General features: G+C 36.7%; 1 protein-coding gene across 7 annotated transcripts in view; it reads left to right on the top strand.

The window, feature by feature from the left end:
• The window catches only part of LOC145688155 (1-phosphatidylinositol 4,5-bisphosphate phosphodiesterase delta-4-like), a 429,611-nt gene that overhangs the window by 323,742 nt on the left and 86,914 nt on the right, over nt 1-18,955 (top strand). Inside the window, exon 1 of one of the 7 annotated variants that reach the window (XM_081761971.1) lies at nt 9,469-9,876. The exons of 3 other annotated variants lie outside the window; for them this stretch is intronic. In XM_081761971.1, coding sequence (XP_081618097.1) covers nt 9,714-9,876 — 163 coding nt within the window. In that variant the 5' untranslated portion in view covers nt 9,469-9,713. Of the gene's footprint in view, nt 1-9,468; nt 9,877-10,175; nt 10,222-10,687; nt 10,749-18,955 lie in introns of those variants that run through there. 3 more of the 7 variants (XM_081761975.1, XM_081761977.1, XM_081761976.1) reach the window with 3 other exon arrangements.

The following is an 18,955-nucleotide window of genomic DNA, read 5'->3' as shown; positions in this document are numbered from 1 at the left end:
GAGAGAGAGAGAGAGAACCTGATAATTGCACCGTCGAAGTCAATATTGTTACATATTTAAAATTTAAAAATTGCAGTTTACGAATATGTTCAATTAAAATGCTACTGGATTGATTTGAATGAAGCATTCACCAACACCTTGATTAGAATCGCATGTTGGTTATGAGTATACACGCATAAATTCTAAAGAGGAGACTAATAACGTAAATATGGACCAAGGTAGTTCCTGTAGGAGAAATTGGATAATAGCTAATTACATTTCTTTGCATTTATTAAGTTCCTTGAATAACTTTTTCTTTTTTAATGGTTGAATCTACAATCTTCAAAAACATGATAGCTATTTAGAGAGGTACTTACATTGGGAAGTCATTTAGAGTCTAATTTATAAAAAGAAAAGTTATTTAAAGGAGGGAGTGGAGATGTTTTTGTCAATTGATTTCACATTTTTGAGAATAACAAAAAGATTTAGCTAGAGTCATTCGAACTCCCGTCAACGAGTGTTCTGGACAGATGGCGGAGGATTGTGTATATTCCAAATATTTTTCATTATGTTACCGGACGAAAGCTAATTGGGCACTTCAGCTCGTGATAAATAAGTGAAAAATACTAACAGTTAATAATAGCCAACAAATGTTAAAACTCCTGTGAAAAGTTTTATACTTTGAAAGACTGTCATTTCAAAAAAATAAATAAATAAATAAATAAATAAATTAAAAAATAAAATAAAATAAAAAATAAAAACTCATTTTGCTGGTCCCATTCTCAGTAAATTTCAAGCGAATGAAGATTCTGGTGCATTAAATAAAGGCGGTGATGAGAGGCAAACAGAAACGTCGATGAGTTTGAAGATACACCGCTATTGGATTCATAACTACTCGTATACTGCCAACACGTGTCTAGCTCATTGTTCTGCCTCATCCTCTTATTCTTTGCTCTTCTGCTTCTATTGATCTCTGCTGCTAGCGTAAAAGCATTTCAGGTGTCATACACCGGTTAGTTGGAAGTAACTGTTGTAAAAAGTTCGCCCATGAGCATTTCTGATATGCTAATATCTTGGTGGCCTATCCCAGAAATAATGAAAATGATTTAAGCGCACTGGTCAGAAAGGTCAGGAGATGTATCGGGCAGGGTTAGTGATAGGGGTTTCAGGTGCATAGTAAGGTCCGATTCAGTTGACTCTCAGTCGTTTCGGAGTCTAGATCGTTAGCAGTGAGTAACGCGTAACGGATGAAAATGCAACTTACTTTGTAATAGCGGAACGGGCTAAAAATTTGCGTCAACTTGAACAAGTCATGTACCAGAACACTGACAATGATACGAAAAGCCTGAAACGATTAGGATTTGTCGCCACAGCAAATCTTCAGATGGTATAATGCATTCAGGGAAGAAAAAAAAGACGTGGGCCCCCAACGTTGCTTCTCACGACGCTTACAAACTTCCAGAACTGATGTCAAGGCGACTTAAGTGAAGAATGTTCCGAACAAGAATAGACTTTTGAGAATGAGGTTGATTCCAGAGGAATCAGAACTACAGAAATTAGAGTTCACCGAATCGTTTCCAACGATTTGAGCACGAGAAAATTTGCGCGAAACGAGTCCCGAAACTTTCTTGGATAGAAACAAGGATAGTTATTTGGCATGTTACAATTTAGGCCGTGTCCAAAAGCGCATAGTGCACACTTGGAGGATGCACACTCGAAGTCTACAAATGGAGTGCATACTAAATAGTGTACACTTCGTCAAATTAGCTTTTGATCCACACTTGTTTACAGCGCCTCATCGTGGTGGAATGTTGAACATTGATAACAAAAGAAGTAAGAATCTCGAGTACTTGAAAAAATTAACATCCTTTTTTTTTTTTAAAGATGAATGATTTTCCAGTTATATTAAATATAAATATATCGTACAGATTGACAATATGGGATAACCATAAAATGACTTAAGAGTTTCTTTCATGTATGCCAAGAGGTTCAGCTTTGCCGTATCTGCAAATATTTATCAGCATAAAAACCACTAAACTATTGGCAATGTCCTATTTTATTAGGCATGCTTGCGAGAGGGAATATTTATTAATCCCCCGGAAGAAAAGTACCACTGGTGGTTAGGGCGCTGATGACACTGATGCAAAGTAGCCTTTATTGCAGGTGAAAGTAGGTAATTTGCAAGAGCGTTAGGACACCGAAGGTACCGAGGAGAGCGCTATTAACAATAATGTGGCTCATAACTACTTTCGGAGAGAGTTCATATTGGGTATAATTCCTTTATGTACGGTAGATACACAACAATGACACTATAATTGTCGTCGTTATACTCTATTGCTTCAGTTACAGGCATACTGATTAAACTATTTCTACCATATTGTGCTAATGTTGAAGTTCCTTATATGTTACCCTTTCTTTGTGAATATATAGATTTTACCCGTAAATCTTCAAAACAGTGCCTCAATATTCTTAATCTATACCAAAAGTTAACACTTATAAGGATGACAAGGAAAGAAGTGGTGGAGTTGAACAACATGAAGACCAAAATTTACAGGAAAAAGCTATTATGTCACTACGAAATACCAATTTATAAGGATCACGTGTACTCAAGGTTGATAACCCTAATTAAAATATGTTAAAAAATAAAAGATTACTATTTTGTAAGCCCGCTTGAATGAGTTCTGTACATTGTATACACTTCAACATTTGCGTGCACTTCACTATGCTTTCGGCGTCCTATATCTTTCTTGAAATATACCCGCTGTGTCTCCTACATGCTTCCCACTACGAAAATGGTTACTCAGTAACGAAACAAATCGCCTCGTCCAAATATAATCCTAAAAAGCTACTATTAATCTAATAAGAATTTTATGAAAATTAAGAGACGGTTTTATGAAAAAATACAGTATGCAATGTAGTGGCTCTCATTGTTCAACTATACGGAAGGAATTATTTGTTCATAATCAATTCATAATGGGCACCGTAATGGGATTATATATATATATATATATATATATATATATATATGAACTAAGAGGCAAGTTCTCAAAACCGAAACCAAAAGATTAAATCGCTGAATCGAAGAATCAAAAAAAAAAAAAAAAAAGTAAAGACTTACCAAGAGGAATTTGTGAAATCTTTGATAAATGTGGAGAAAATTTTTTTTTATCTGTATTTCATTTTTTGGCAGCTGTCAAAAAAGCAAAATGTGTGGTAATTGGTATATTACAGTCTCTTAAGTGCAAGGAAATATGGTAGCTTTGAAAGGAATTTGTTTAGAATCAAAACTAGAAAATTAGGCCTATCTACCTACGAATTAATATTTGCAGCTGCAACTGTAGCTGTAGGTATAGATAAATGAATAAGCTAGGTATTCATTATTCTATGTTAGAGTTTAACATTTTAATTCATACGCCATTAAAATTTGTCATTTACGTGCAAATAGCTCCATTACCGATAGTTATTTCAATTAAGCTACATAAACCATGTAATGTTTAAACACAAATGAATTTATAGCATTATTAAAGAAACTATTTGGTTGCTTTCCCTATACTATTTTAAATTCCATTGCATATTCATAGAACACAACGTAAATACGTTTGTTATTTGCGTAACATTTTTATATTCCACTCGTAAAATCAATAATTTGTATATTTATCAAGTAAACTATTATTAGATCAGCCCACAAATATATTCACCTCAACAAAAATATTAAATATATGTCTTTTAAAATTTTATTAAGTCACTTTGACATTATTTTTGTTCCTACGACGAAGAACTCCCATCTTAAGTACGCAAGTGTGCTAACGTAGTGTACATCCTCGCACACTACGTACTATGCACTCGCAGACTTGTGAACTTGGACCTTTTGACGCACACTAGGTGACGTCAGTTCCGGAAATAAGCGTACTTCGAATGCACACTTGTATCTTTTGGACACGGCCTTAGTCTGACCTCTCGCAGCGATGATAACCGGGTATAAAACTTGGGTTTTTGAGTACAACACAGAAATCGAAAGATAAATTCCAGAGTAAAATACACCTCAGCCACTGTGACCAAATATGGTTCCAATAAACAGATCACAAGTAAAATCCATGCTCGTTGTCTTTTCGACTTACAGAATCGGATACGGAACTAGATCCCTCCGGAGTTTGTACTTCCTAGGCCAGAAGTGAACGTAACATTTTACGGACAGCTGCTCCTCCACTGCTTCCACTTCAGGAAACATGTTCAACCTGATCTCCCTGACAGTTCACAGACATAGATCCTCCACCTCTTGAACGATCAGTCACATAGAAGTGACAGTGAGGCAGTCACTGAAAAAGAAATAACGCTTCCGTACAGGTCTGATATGATTTTCTGGCACCTCTTTTCATTGTCGGAAGTCAAGAAAGCATTAAAGAAACGCCGATTTGGGGTTGTTGGTAACGTTTAAGCAGCTGTAACGAGATGTTTGAGTAGGATCAAACCAGGTACCCCTCACAACAGAGGTGGGTGCTCTACCACTGAACCGCCGTTCCCCTTATCCCTGCTTGAAACATAAGTTTTGTGATATCCTGGTGTCTTTTTTTAGGTTTACCCATGTCCTCCTACTTCCACATTCCAGCAGTTATTTCTTAATCATTTATCACCCGTTTTCTTTGGTCCATAGAGTGTATGCGTGGGACGTTACACTAAAGATTTCATATTCACTTACTGTTCACTGTTTCTGTATTCTTTCGTGAAAGAATACTATTTATTTTGTACTAACATGATCTTTTGATTATCGGTCGTTTACGGTGAGAAATTCAACTCGAATGTTTCTATGATTCAGTGATAAGATTGCAGTATCTATCTGAATAGAGTATCTGAATATTTATAGGTACTCAAAAGATAAAAATAATGTTAATGATTGAATATTAATAATAATAAACTCTTATGTCAGCGATTATTGAGGGCTTCGGCATGCCAGTGGCTGATGAACTCAATATCTTTGTTTTAGCTTTCTTTTTAACCTAGCTGAGTGGTAGAGCGCTTACCTCTGATGCGTGGAGTCCCTGGTTCGATCCAAGAAAGTTTGTGGTGGACAACATTGAGTTTGTGGGTTTTCTCGGTGTACTCCCATTTCCTCCCACTTTCTCATTCCACTAATTCTTCCATCATCATTCACCTGCGTTACTCTTCGTCTCCCTTATCCCAAACGGCATAACGTGGGACGTTAAACTAAAAGATTTCATTTTTCGTTTCCTTTTTACCCTCCAATCTGTAAATTATTTAATCCACTAGCAAGCTCTGTATTTTCAAGACGCTAATCCAACGCCAACAATCTGAAGTTCCAACAGGGAATCGAACAGAGAACCAAATGCATCAAAAGCAAGCTAACCGGCCAAGAAACAACAAGAAATACATCCTAAACTGTGAATCGGCCTATTCTATCGTAAGTGACTTAGTGTCAGATTTAGAGAGGTTTATTGTTCGAAATTACCGGAAACGGTTCCCTGTTAATTTACCGACAACACCTGCTGTGTCACGGCTTTTAAATAAGTGTATAAAGAACTATGGTGACTGCATACATACCGATGGAATAACAACAGACGTTCATCACAAAGAAAACTAAATGATGTGGGAATTTAGAACATTAAAGTAAGTTTTTTTTTTTCAGTTTCCAGGTGCGGGGCTACGTGCAACATATACAATAATGTCTACAATGTTACATGTATTATAATGGCGCATTATTTTTCATGTGTTCGTTTAATATTTTCTCTCTATATTGTGTTTGTATTTACCTTTATTGGACAAGACTTTAAACTCTATTTACCATATAAAAACTTTTTTAAAATATAATATTTAATTACTTTTCTACTCATTTGAAATGGATGTGAACATGTGAATGTAAATAAAAACTAAAACATTTTTTAAACATTTCTTTACACTTTCGTACGTTTGTTCAGTTTACAGTTGTTTCATGAAATTAGATTATGGTTTTCGTGATGGTGGATTACGGTTCAGAGAAATTAACTTCCTATTATGTATGACAAAAGATGCTAAATGGGTGATTATAAAAATACGACTTAGCTTGCACTCCCGAGTTTTCTTTTAGATAATGAAACAAATCGTGTGTCTAAAGAACCAATTGAGTACATGCAATAACGTTGTAGCGCACACACTGCACTTTAACGCATTATGCATGCCTACGTATACCGAGTGATTCACACAACAGCGAATCATTTCGCTCCAAACCTCTGGTGCATGGGGTCACGGTTCAAACCCCGCCAAGTGAACTATGTGGTGGACAAACACCGTGTGCGTGGGTTTCCTCGGGGTTCTTCCGTTTCCTCCCACTTTCTTCATTCCGCCATTTCATTCATCTCTCATCATCACCGTCTCCTTTAGCCTAGCCAGCATAATCGTGGGACGTAAAACTCAAAAATTTCATTTCATTTCGCTCCAAGCTTCTCCCGTGGTGAAGACATTTATACACTGAATAGAAGAATTATCTGTCGGAAACAAATCGTCAAATTGTTTTCAAGATAAATCTATTCGATGAAAGTAAAAAGTAAATTTCGTGGCACTAGAGTCCACGAAAGGTTAGTTATTTCTGCTCACCTTTTAGTCAAAGTTTTTCAATGTAAATTAAGAAAAACTATTATTATTATTATTATTATTATTATTATTATTATTATTATTATTATTATTATTATTATTATTATTATTATTATTATTATTTACTTAACTAAATTTAAAAATGTATTAAAAAAGAAAGGCTGAAACACTTTTAATCAAGTCTCCTGAAACACTTTCAGAATCTTCATGGGAAATAGTTAAATGTTTACTGCAACTGCTCTTGAAATAGTCTTTGACCTGAGAAACTAAATTTGTGGCATATACGGTATAAGTATAGAATATATAAGTTGGGCCATTTTAACTTTTAACACTCGTTAATAGTAACAGTACCTACCACATTCAAACAGATATTGAATTTTCACTCCGCAAAACACGTATCGAGTTGATAGACATTGTAACCAACAACGTCTGTGCGAGAGGTTATTGAGAGAAAGTAAATTCAGTGGTCTGTAGAAGCAGTAATTGCAGTATCAAGGACATATGTGTGAACACTCCTGAGTGTTACTTAAATATTTGTAAAATATGAGCAGTAAAGTACCTTATTCCTCACTCTTTATATATATTTATTAGTTTTACCGTTTTTTGAGATGTGGACCTACATTTTAAGGTGGAATTCGAACCACCGTTGTGCGTTTAAATTTCAAAGCTATCCAACCGGAAGTCAAACCTGAGCTTCGTGAACCAAAGGCACAAGCCAATAGACCAGCAGGAAGAGTTGTGTAGTATGCACAATCAGCTAGAACTGAGTTTCTGAAGTAACTCATTTTTGTGAGGAGGAAGAGATAATATAAAGTTTTTAAGGGCTTATGTTTTGGCATAATTTATAGAAGCAAGATTAAAATTAGGGTGGTGTACTCTTCTCGCTACTTCCTTTATTACTGAAATCCACGGCTCATCCTTCATCGGATAAGTAAAACTATGAGCTTTGGTTTGATTCGGATGGCTCTGTATGAGGTATCTTTATTCTCTAACATCCAAGGTCTCAGCAATTTTTGCTTATATTTCCTGAAAGAAGATGTTACTACGAGTTTCTGTTAGCTTACTGTGCATTAAGAACCAGTTGCGCGATCGGAGAGAATGTAGTATTGAGCCTTGTGTATGCCATTTCATTGCAAGTCATCACGACATCTATTCCACTGTTAAAATGTGTATTTGATTGTCAATATTTTACATCATGGAATTGTTAGTCCTTATTTCACTGTTTTTTTTTTTTTTGTCTTAAAATAGATAGTGTTATTCTATTTATTTATTCTTAAATTGTGGTACCATTATCCGTTTAATCTAGGTGACGTTTCTATTGATAAAAAAATGTAATTTATGAAGAAACAGACATTAACAACGGCAGCAATAGAAAATAATCCATATTTGAGGTGTTTAGGATATTTCAAAAGAAACTTGTCGTGGCCTAAGTGACTAACTCACTCAGTTTCTGTGCACGTGTTCCTGAATCTTGATTTGAAGTTCAGCGCTCTGCTCAGCACCGAGGCTATATGAGGCGTGGACCTACAGCTTAACATGCGATCCAAACCACATGAGCTCCCTCCAGGATTCTAAAATGAAATCTTTCACTTTTACGTCCCACGGTTATGCCGGCTAGGCTAAAGGAGACAGTGATGATGAGAAATGAATGAAATTGAATAAACTGGGAGGACCGGGAAAGCTCCGAGGAAACCCAGGCACACGGTGTTTGTCCACAACAAAGTTCACTTGGCGCAAGCTGGGATCGAATCAGAGACCCCACGCATAAGAGCAGTGGCGGCGCTACAGGAGGACGAGGAGGGGCGACCGTCACCACGTACAACCGGTAAATAATAATAATAATAATAATAATAATAATAATAATATGTGCAACCGATAATAATATTCAAAGCAAAACAAGTGTGGTTGCTTCTCCTCCCCCCAATTTTTCCTGTCTCCCCTCTTGTCCCCATACTATTACGAGCCTAGCGCCACTACTGCATTAGAGGTAAATGCTCTACCACTGAGCCACCGCGGCTCCACCAGGATTCTAATCCGAGTTTCCTGCGCCAAATGTATTCACCCTATAGCCACTAGAGAGCTCTGTCTCGAATTCGATTCCCAGTGGGGATATTTATTTCAAATACAAACCATAGTAGTCGTTACGATCCCACCAGGGCCGCTTATAATTTCGTGAACCCCAGATAAGTTTAGGCAGGATGTTTAAACTTAAAAAAAAAAAAAAAACATTGCATTTGAATGAAAAAACTGAAACAATTTTTTCACGATCCCAAAGACTCAGAGCTCCACACATTTGTCGGCGTTGCCCCCTATTCTGTTGCGGCCCTGGTCCCACTCGAAACAGTAGGCCTGCCTCAAAGATTATTGAGGGTGGGCGCGGTGGCTCAGTGGTAGAGCTTTACCTCTATATGGTGGGGTCCGTGGTTCGATATCCGGCCAAGTAGTTGGTGGGTTTTCTCTGGAGGTACTCCCATCCTCGCACATTTTCATTCCACCAATTATTTTATCATCATTCACTTGTCTTAATCATCCGCGTCCCTAAGTCTAAAAGGCATAATTCTAGGACGTTAAATTGAAAGATTTCAAATATTATGGATGCTGAAAACGAAACAAACTTAAATCGTTTTTGTTTTTTTAGAAGTGCGTGTTTCATGTGGAAAATAGCGCGGCGTTTTACAGTACCTATACACGCAAATTTTCGTGAAGATTTTAAGAATGATAGTAGTTATTTATTTATTTAACGAACTGAGGTTGCGAATAACATTTTAAGATTGTCGACTATTGCTCTAATTATGGCTATGTCGTGACCTTGTCTTCCTTCGATTACCTGTCAAGAATGTTTGTCATAACATTGGCATTGCTTGTATTGCAGCCAAGCGGGAAGTCCAGCTAACGATTTCTTTCGTCGACGAAGGTGGTGTTTAATGCAGGGGACGTTCGAGGAAATTATTTTCTGATCGAACGCACACACTATCAGTTCGGTTCAGGTTACTACTTGGGATGGTTTCGAAATCATATTGTCATTACGTTTGTAAATAATAAGGAAAAAACGAACAAAAAAGGGGGGAATTTCTTATCAACTTTTAAGATAAGCGTCAGAGTGCCTTTAGTAGTAAAGTGCTGCCCTGGCAAGTAGATTTAGATCAGCTCCCATGGCAGTCGAGGAATACACGTTGAGGAGTTACAGTCAGCAGGTCATTCGACGTAAGTACTCAAGCAGTCACCATCGACCACATGGTAGAGCTACCCCAATGCATTCGAACGTCTCGACTACTATACGGGGAGCTACATACCATCGTGTAGATTGGAAAACAGGTATTGTGGCTTATGTCCATTAGTTGTTTCACTTTTCAGCGCACGCGTATGATCTGTATTTAGATATCTGCAGCTTTTTCATTGCATGAATGTTGTTATGGCTGTGCATTTTTTTTCAATGTTGTTTATGTATATTTATAGATAAGTTTCTGTAGCCCCCCCCCCCCACACACACACACTCATACCAGCAAGAAGCATATTACGACACATTTCTCTGCCTGCCCAAAATATGACTTTGCAACAGTAGGAAATTTTGAAGTATTTTCAGATTAACTTTTTATGGATCTCTAATAGGCTACTGGTACAATATAGGAATGACTAGTTTATTTTCTTCCGCTGTTGTAGGTGAATAACTTTGTTGTATACTCTGGTCAGCATTAGTTTTATTTATTTATTTTTAAGGTACAAATGTGAACATGGATGGTAACGGTGTCTTAGTGGTAGAGCACTCAGCTCTTGTACGAAGGATTCTTCGTTCGATCCCAGCCATGTGAAAGAAGTGTCCGTTTGTTTTTTTCCTCACACTCTATTCCACAGACTCAACTATACTACTTACCAGAGTTACCTTTAGCTTACAATGAATAATCGCATAACTTGAGTTAATTTTACGAAGTTTTGAGAGTTCTGATGAGTAATTAATTGTAGACATGTTTTGTCTCGTGTTTTTTTTTTTTTTTCGCAGTCACTCTCAGTATATATACTGTATATACAGTATGTGAGTGTGTGTGCTGGGTAGTGTCCAAGAAACATGTGATGAGTGAGTGTCAAGGTCAATGCGTAAAGTGGACCCTAGCATCTTTAACAAACATATCCTTGCGATCGACCCATGAACTTCTGTTGTAGTCACTTTCTTAGACAGCAGAATAACTCTGGTTAGTGCAATAGAATTTCAGTAATGTATAACTATTTTCTAGCACATTTCTTTTAGGAGTGGATTGTATGAAAAAAAAAATGAAAGTTACGCTTGTGATACGAGATTCGATCTCATACCAGCACATTGAACCGAGTACTTCAGAAACACTAGATACCAGCTTCGCATTCTTGTTATTGTATAGGCCAGCGTTTCCCAACCCTTTTCAACTTACGGCACACTAGGGGTGTAACTTGAATTTTCGCGGCACATTTATAGATATTATTATTTGTAAATATAAAATACCGTGGTATTTTTTTTTTCTGTGATCACTGATCTCCTCACAGAGAACAAAGCTCGATCATTGGTTTTCCCCTGTGGTAAATCATTATAGGTAGGGGAGAGAGGGGTACATTTGAACAGGGGGTACCTTTGGACATTTAAGATAACAGGCTAGAAATAATAGCATATCTGGTGGTTTCAACATTTTTAGTTTGGCAAAACTGCGTTGCGTGACGGTCAACTGTTATCTGCCATTTTAGTGTAAATGTTGATGAACAGCAGTATTTTGTTACATTTGTGGGGTGGAAAGTTGGAATTTTTATGAAGTTTTGTAAGATTTTTGACAGAAGCCTGTGTTTTGATATTATCTGCCATTCATTGCAGAAGCAAGTACATTACTTTACTAATGTAATGTTGCCCTTTCTATTTCACAATAGTTTGTACTATCTGGGTATTACCAAATTCCGCTTGGTCATGCCGGTTGGGGCAGTTTTGAACAAAAATTAGGGGGCACATTTGAACATTGTTCTACCTCTACTTTTCTGAAACTTATAAGTACCACCAACATGTTTGTGTTCTCAGACAAGGAAGACAAATGTTCAGTGCCAACTGCTGATATTGTGTGTAGACTTTCTAATCCCACAACTTCTGGAGAGACAAATCGTACTGCAAAAATTCTGACATTTCATGTTGATTTGCAGAATTTTAGGGTAGAATAAATTTTGTGTCCAATACCCGGTTAGTGGTGAAAAAAATGTAATTTCTTAGATTGCTAGTAGTAATAGGTTTTCCATTAAGCCTATCAGGTATGACGAGCAAAATTAAAAAGTGAATCATAATCATATTTTCACAGATATGCTACGATGATCGTATTCTTTTAAATTTTTCTTCAGATCACACCTACGCCTATAGATATGTTGTTCACATATCGTTTTGTGTGTGTGTGTGTGTTTAACGTATAACGTACATCATATATGCAGGCCCGTATTTAGGTAACTACTATTCTGTGCTCGAACACAGGACGTCTCAGTTTAGGGGGCGACAAAATTTCGGATTTTTTTTTTTTTTTTTTTTTTTTTTTTTAAGATTCACAATAAAGTTATATTTAATACTATCACACTCAGAGTCCCGCGCAAGAGCGAGAAAATGTTTAATTTGTTCTAATTACAGTAGTTTTTAATTAGCTAGCTTATCTGATAATTTTTTAAAAAAGTCATTCTCTCTTACTCCCACCCCAAGGGGTGAGGATGAACTTGAACATCATGAAAACTGATACGCTTAAACTCAGCGACCTCGAAAACAATGAATTCAACACAATATCTGTCGTTTTCGATTACTTTTAAACTCTCGTCCGCCTCACTCGGGAGTTGAGTATGACCTTGAAGTTGAATTGGATTAAAACTGTCACTATTCATCTCAGTTACCCCAAAAACTATGAATTCAACTCAATTCAGATGTGTTTCCGAAGGGGAGGCAAATTATTTAGAGCACAGAGGCGCACAATATACAAATACGGGCCTGCATATATGTTTCAGCAATTATTACTATTATTATTATTTCCTTGCCATACGTGATTGGTTAATTCTTGCGCCTTAAACCGCTAATGGTGCTTTGTTACATTAGCCTTGTTGTTCGTAAACGAATTTATCCTGAAAATAACGATTATTCTAGTAAAATAATGGTTTGTTCAAAACTGCCCCACGTATGTTCAAATCTACCCCATGCTTGTTTAAATCTACCCCCCAAGGGGGTACATTTGAACGACACCCCCTGCGCCCTTGCACAGAATGACAAGATCAAACAAAGTACTGTATTTTATGGCAAATATAATGTATATTATATTTAGTTTTTGCTACAGTTCTAGGAGGAAATTTACTGAGTGTTTGGAAGCAAAAACGAATATTCGAAAACAGATGTTCAAATGTACCCCCTCTCCCCTACTTATTCTTCATCGTAATTTAAAAATACGAAACAATTGCAATGAAACATTGAACTCAGGTTTTCAAATATACGCTTTCTTTTTCGAAAACTGTATCCAACGTTTCACTAAGAAAGATGATCACTAAATAACGAACGAACAAACAAACTTCTTTTACTTTTGAAACACAAATATAGGTAATTTGTATGCACGTTTACTTTGTCGAAAGGATTGAATGATATTTTAAATTTTCAAGATACGAAATAGTCTGCAACAATAAAGGTGCAATAATGGTCATAACAATGATAACAAAAACATTTTTGAACATTAAAAATGTACATAAAAGTAACATGGTATGAAACTTAAAATTGTAGATTCATAGTAGAGGTTCATAGTAATGTGAAATACAAATATACATTTTTCCTTATGTTTTGTAATTTGATTGCTTTAGATTAATCATTTTGTTCCGATTTTCTCGCGGCACACCAGCGACCCATTCACGGCACGCCGGTTGGGAAACGTTGGTATAGGCGTTATAAATGTATAAGTTATCTGTTCCGTGCAATCAAGTTTAGGCACACCACTCAAAATATTTGTTGAAAAATTGTAGTACTTTCACTAATTTCCTTCTTATTGTCCTTAAAAATATTTCCGCTGGGGAACATAGCAATACCCCACTTAACATAAATAAAATTCAAGGGAACCACCAGAAGTAATTGTTGAAAAATTACAATTCTTTCACGATTTGCATATAAATACAGGCAGGGGCGGATCCAGGGGGGGGGGCGATTGCCCCCCGAGAAGAGGAAAATTTTCATTTTATATATATAAATAAAACCCATCCCAAAGTTTGGAGAGCTCCTTCGTGTCTAAGCGGTTAGCGTACGCGCCTTTGGCGTGGGAGATCCGGGTTCGATTCCCGGCGGGAGCTCATGTGGTTCGGATTCCACGTTAATCAGTAGGTCCATGTCTCATATAGCCTCGCTGCTGAACGGGACGTAAAACTCAGTCATCTCAACTCAACCAAAGTTTGGAGCCCTTAAAAGTAGCAGTATGACAACCCACCGCACCCCCCCCCCCAGAAGTCGGTCCTGGATCCGCCCCTGAATACAGGGGAAGGTTCTAGAATACAGCACCCGGACATATGCTTAAAAAAGACTACAGTGCAAAATAAACCAAACAGGTGACGGTACGTTCATAGGACGCAGGTACACTCATGTCCAAAATTATTGTCGCATGTCTATAAATACTATGTTGTTGTAGGAATATAATTCAATAACAAATTCACTCGGTATTTCTTATAATATTAGTTGTGTATAATCGGCAAAAACATGTATGTGGTAAATTTCATGTCAAAAGAGCAGTAAATAAGAACAATAAAACTAAAATAAAAGTTTCTTGTACATTTACCAACGCTTTATTTTACTCATTTTAATTTTCGTATATATAAATCTTTTCCTATGAAATTTTCCATAAATATAAATTTCCCGATTATACACATATTATCAGCATTAAAAGTACCCTGCAAAATCATTATCAGATTATATTTTTACAAGAACACAGTTACAGATATGCGACATTTATTTTGAACATGACTGTACGTCAACGACGGTGGGTAGGCCTATGCACGTAAGTGAGGGTAATGAAAACACTTTGGTTTTTGCAGTATACGAGTTCCAACAGTACTTGTAATTGTTTGAAACTACTAGCGCTACACTTGTAAAATAAAATTAAGCTTCCGTGTACTGCACAGAAATACTATGGCGTCAGAAAATAACATCCTTCCTTTTTCACACACACTTATTTAAGTGTCGTATAGCACTTGTACTGATTTTACACTTGTAACTCTACACTTGTAAACATATGATTGAGCTGTAATAGTCGTGGACTCAATCATAAGATCCCACATTAAGCAGTAGATCAACGTCTCGTATAACCTCGGTGCTGAACGGGATGCTACACTCAAAATCAACCAAGTAATCAGACAGCCAAAATGTTTGTAATATTTGAAGTTTGGTTGAAATTTCAGGCGAACTCGAAAGAGTATTTTAGTGTAATACCTCCTCGCAATGCCGTAAGGGGCCAAAACCGGTCTATTATGACCAAACTGATCCTGCCCTTCAAATTAAATACAGAAAATAATGCACTATCAGTATATTACCACTTCCATTCCATCTTTCCGGCCCTCCCTTGCATGAGCTTCCAGACGCCTCTATACACACATGACAGGTGACATACGTGTACACTAAAATTGCGCAAACTTTCACTCTCTTATCTATTGACACAGATAAAGCCTTAATGAGCAGGCATCAAAATTGGAAATTGCGCAAAAAATGTTGTGCAACCTTGCCCTCATTACCATAAGCACTTTGACTAACAAACACAGTCAAAAAAAAAAAAAAAAAAAAAAGTAATGGATGACAATAGCACTTTCAGTTATCGCTGTTATACGTGTGTACTGGCGTCATTAGAGAGGGGTTCGGAGGAACATGTTTAATCAATAATTTTCTGTATCATGTCCAACTTTAAGATTGCCTGTAAGATAAAAACTGTAAGAAAATAAAATAAACAAAAAACAATAAACAAAAAATTATAGATATTTCTAGAAGTTCACTTTAAATATCGTGGACAGACGTTCGACTAATCAGAGATAAGGATTTGCTTAGATTTTCCAGTTTTGGACAATCAAAAACAAGCATTTGTTTACATATTTCAGGTGTGTCTACCACGTATCTTAGTAACTGTCCTTTCACTTTTCTGTAAATGATCCTTATATTTGCATCTTAGTACTGTTCTTAGGTGGTGTGTGAAAGACATGTTATAGGCCTATATTATTATCGTATAAATTGTTACAAGAATGAGTGACCAGTGTGCTAGTTGCGGATATAATAAAAATAATATAACAATCCAATGAGGAACGAGAATTACAATTAGCCAATCATGATTGAGAATTAATAGCAAATTTTAGTGATGAGGGTAATATAATCAAGAAGCAATAAACTGGGGAAACGTTAGTAAAATTTTCAGGATAGAGTTTATATTGATGAAAACCGAAAAAGGTGTACCTTGTGTATTAATTAGGAGGCTTTGTGTATCGTTTATTTCGCCAAGGAAAAATTTCCTGAATCCTGTTTAGGCAACGTCGCGGTGGAAATTGGCGCAATTTCAGCACTTTCTGTCCCTCGTTAATAAGTCAGATTACAGAGATTATCAACGATCTAATCCTTAGAAAAAATTGCGCAATGTCGTTGCACCGACACACACAGTAGATTCTATACTGTTGTTTATATTGTTCCAATTCTTAGTGCACCCTCCATTTTGCTGTTGCAGCCACTTCCGGGAAACATTTTCCTTAAAAACTATTCCAGTAACAGTACAATTTGGCAGAATATCCATTGGACCACACATATATATATATATATATATATATATATATATATATATATATAATATGTGTGTGTGTGTGTGTGTGTGTTTATTTATTTATATTTATTATTTATTATGCATTATTATATTCACATGTAATTTAAATAATCTTATTCTTTGGACCACTGTAACTTTCCTAACATGGACGACTGTCTTCTGAACAATTGCCGACATCTTGAAGCCATAACTCGAAGTTTTTAGGGGTGCGATGGCTCAGTAGCAGAATCGATCACCTCTGGTTCGTGGGGTCTCAGGTTCGATCCGAGCTCGCGCCAAGTGGGATTTATTGTAGAAAAAACCACGTGCACAGTTTTTCTCGGTGTGTTTACTTTTCCTCCCACTTTCTTCATTCCACCATTTTGCTTATCACTGTCTTCCCTATGATAAGACCATAAGCATGGGGCGTTAAGCTAAAACAATTCTAAGCTTTTTGTTAGTTGTACATCGCTCATTATAAATAAGTTAGACATTTACGTTTGTTTTCACTTATAAAATTACTAGCTGAAATGCCCATTCTTCTCATGGGTCAGATAAAATATCTATGTAAACAAACTGAACAACGAAAAAAAAAATATATCGGTCACTTTCTACTACTTTTACATATTCCGGTAAACCTCCTGAGACCCCTGGTTCGATTTTAAAAAAGGAGGCCTCTGGCCACCAGGAGATGGGGGCTGTATTTAGAAGTCAACGCCTGTGACAGTATCACATTCATCTCAGCGACCGCAAAAACTATGTATTTGACACCAATATCAGTTATTTTGGATTATTTTTTTACATGCCTCGTTAACCCCCCTCGCAGGTGACCCCCGGGCTGCATACAATGGTAGCTGAATTTGAAAGTCATCGCTAATGGAAGTGTCACCATTGATCTCAGTGACCGCGAAAACTATGAATTTGACACTAATATCGGTCATTTTGGATTATTTTTACATGTATCTGTATCCCACCGGTGACCCTAGCCTGCAGCCAAATGGGGTGAATTTGCAAGTTAGTGAGATCAGAGTTTCACCATTGGTCTCAGCGACCGCGAAAACTATGAGTTTGACACTAATAACGGTTATTTTATCCTACATTTACATGTCTCGGTAAACGCCCCCCTGGTTCGAATTTTAAAAAAGGCTTCGTTTTGGTATGGGGTCTGCACTAAGGTACCCGTGACCCAAATTTGATAACTTTCGGTTCACTCGTCTGGTCCCCAGGCCGCACACATACATACAGACAAACGAACTCTTTATTTTATTTATATTAGACTAGCTGAATATACCCATTCTTCGCATGGGGGCTGTATTTGGAAGTCAATGCCTGTGGGAGTATCACCATTCATTTCAGCGACCGCGAAAACTATGGATTTGACACTAATATAGGTCATTTTGAATTATTTTTACATGTCTCGATATTTCCCCCCGGTGACCCCAATCCCGCATTCGGATGGGGTGAATTTGGAAGTTATTGCGATCGGAGTTTCACGATTGATCTCAGCGACCGCAAAAACTATGAATTTGACACTAATATCGGCCATTTTCTACTAAACGCCCCCCTCCTTGAGATCGCCTGGTTCGAAATAATAAAAACAACGCTTCGTCTTCATCTGCGGCCCGGACCAAGGTACCCGTGACCAAAATTTGGTAACTCTCGGTCCACTCGTCTGGTCCCCAGGCCACACGCACACACACACACACACACACACACTCTCTCTCTCTTTATTTTATTTATATTAGATTAGATTAGAGTAAATAAGTTTTGCATTTATAATATAAAGTTACGTACTAATGATGATTAGTATACAGCCACTTAATGAATGTAATTGTATCTGTCGAACTTCGTGTTAGTCATTAAGGAAAAACTGTTCGTGTACAGCTCATTTCTTTAACATTTACGTGTCGAGGTCCATTACCCTTGGAAACAGATACGCAAGCGGTTCCGTCGATTTCGTTGTTTCCGTACAATCAATACCAAAGTCACCATCTAATTCACGTCTGAGAAAGGACGCAGGAGAAACTATGAAAAATTAAACACTATACGTAATATATATGAAACTATGCACTGTATGTCATACTGCGCGAAATAAATTTTGCCTATGCGAAATCAGACAATAATAAGGAAACTATGATTAAACCAAGTCATTTCTCGTATGAATGTTGGATACTATATATGCAGGGTGCGTATAACTTAGAGCTATTTAGAGAAACTAATACAAAGATCTGTAAATATGAACGGTTTTCTTTCCTTTTTTGCGAATCGGTACTTGCAAAATCTTTTTTTCTAAAGACTGTACTGTTCTAAAACTCCGTAAGTGCTGTTCGATAGCCTGGATATTTAGATAATATAATTTGTCTATACAATGTCTCGAACCTCTTGAGCTAGGTTTCACAATATAGAGAGATTAGAAATAAAGTATACGGGTCACCGCACTCAACTTTCTTGCTCCGTTTCCTTAAAATAAATTGCGTTGTGTTACAGTTATTAATGAAATATTTTCTTGTGAAATATGAACAAAATTACTGGTTTAAGATATTTCCGGAAAGCTTCACCCAAAGACGACTCAACTCATTCCCAAAAGTGAACTACTCTTTGTACATTTTTCTATAAAAAATGACTTA

Source organism: Thermobia domestica, chromosome 6 (assembly GCF_964235325.1).
Source record: "Thermobia domestica chromosome 6, izTheDome1.hap1.1, whole genome shotgun sequence".
Classification (NCBI taxonomy): Eukaryota; Metazoa; Arthropoda; class Insecta; order Zygentoma; family Lepismatidae; genus Thermobia; species Thermobia domestica.
Note: the sequence above shows the minus strand (reverse complement) of the source record. Positions and strands in the feature narration are given on the sequence as shown.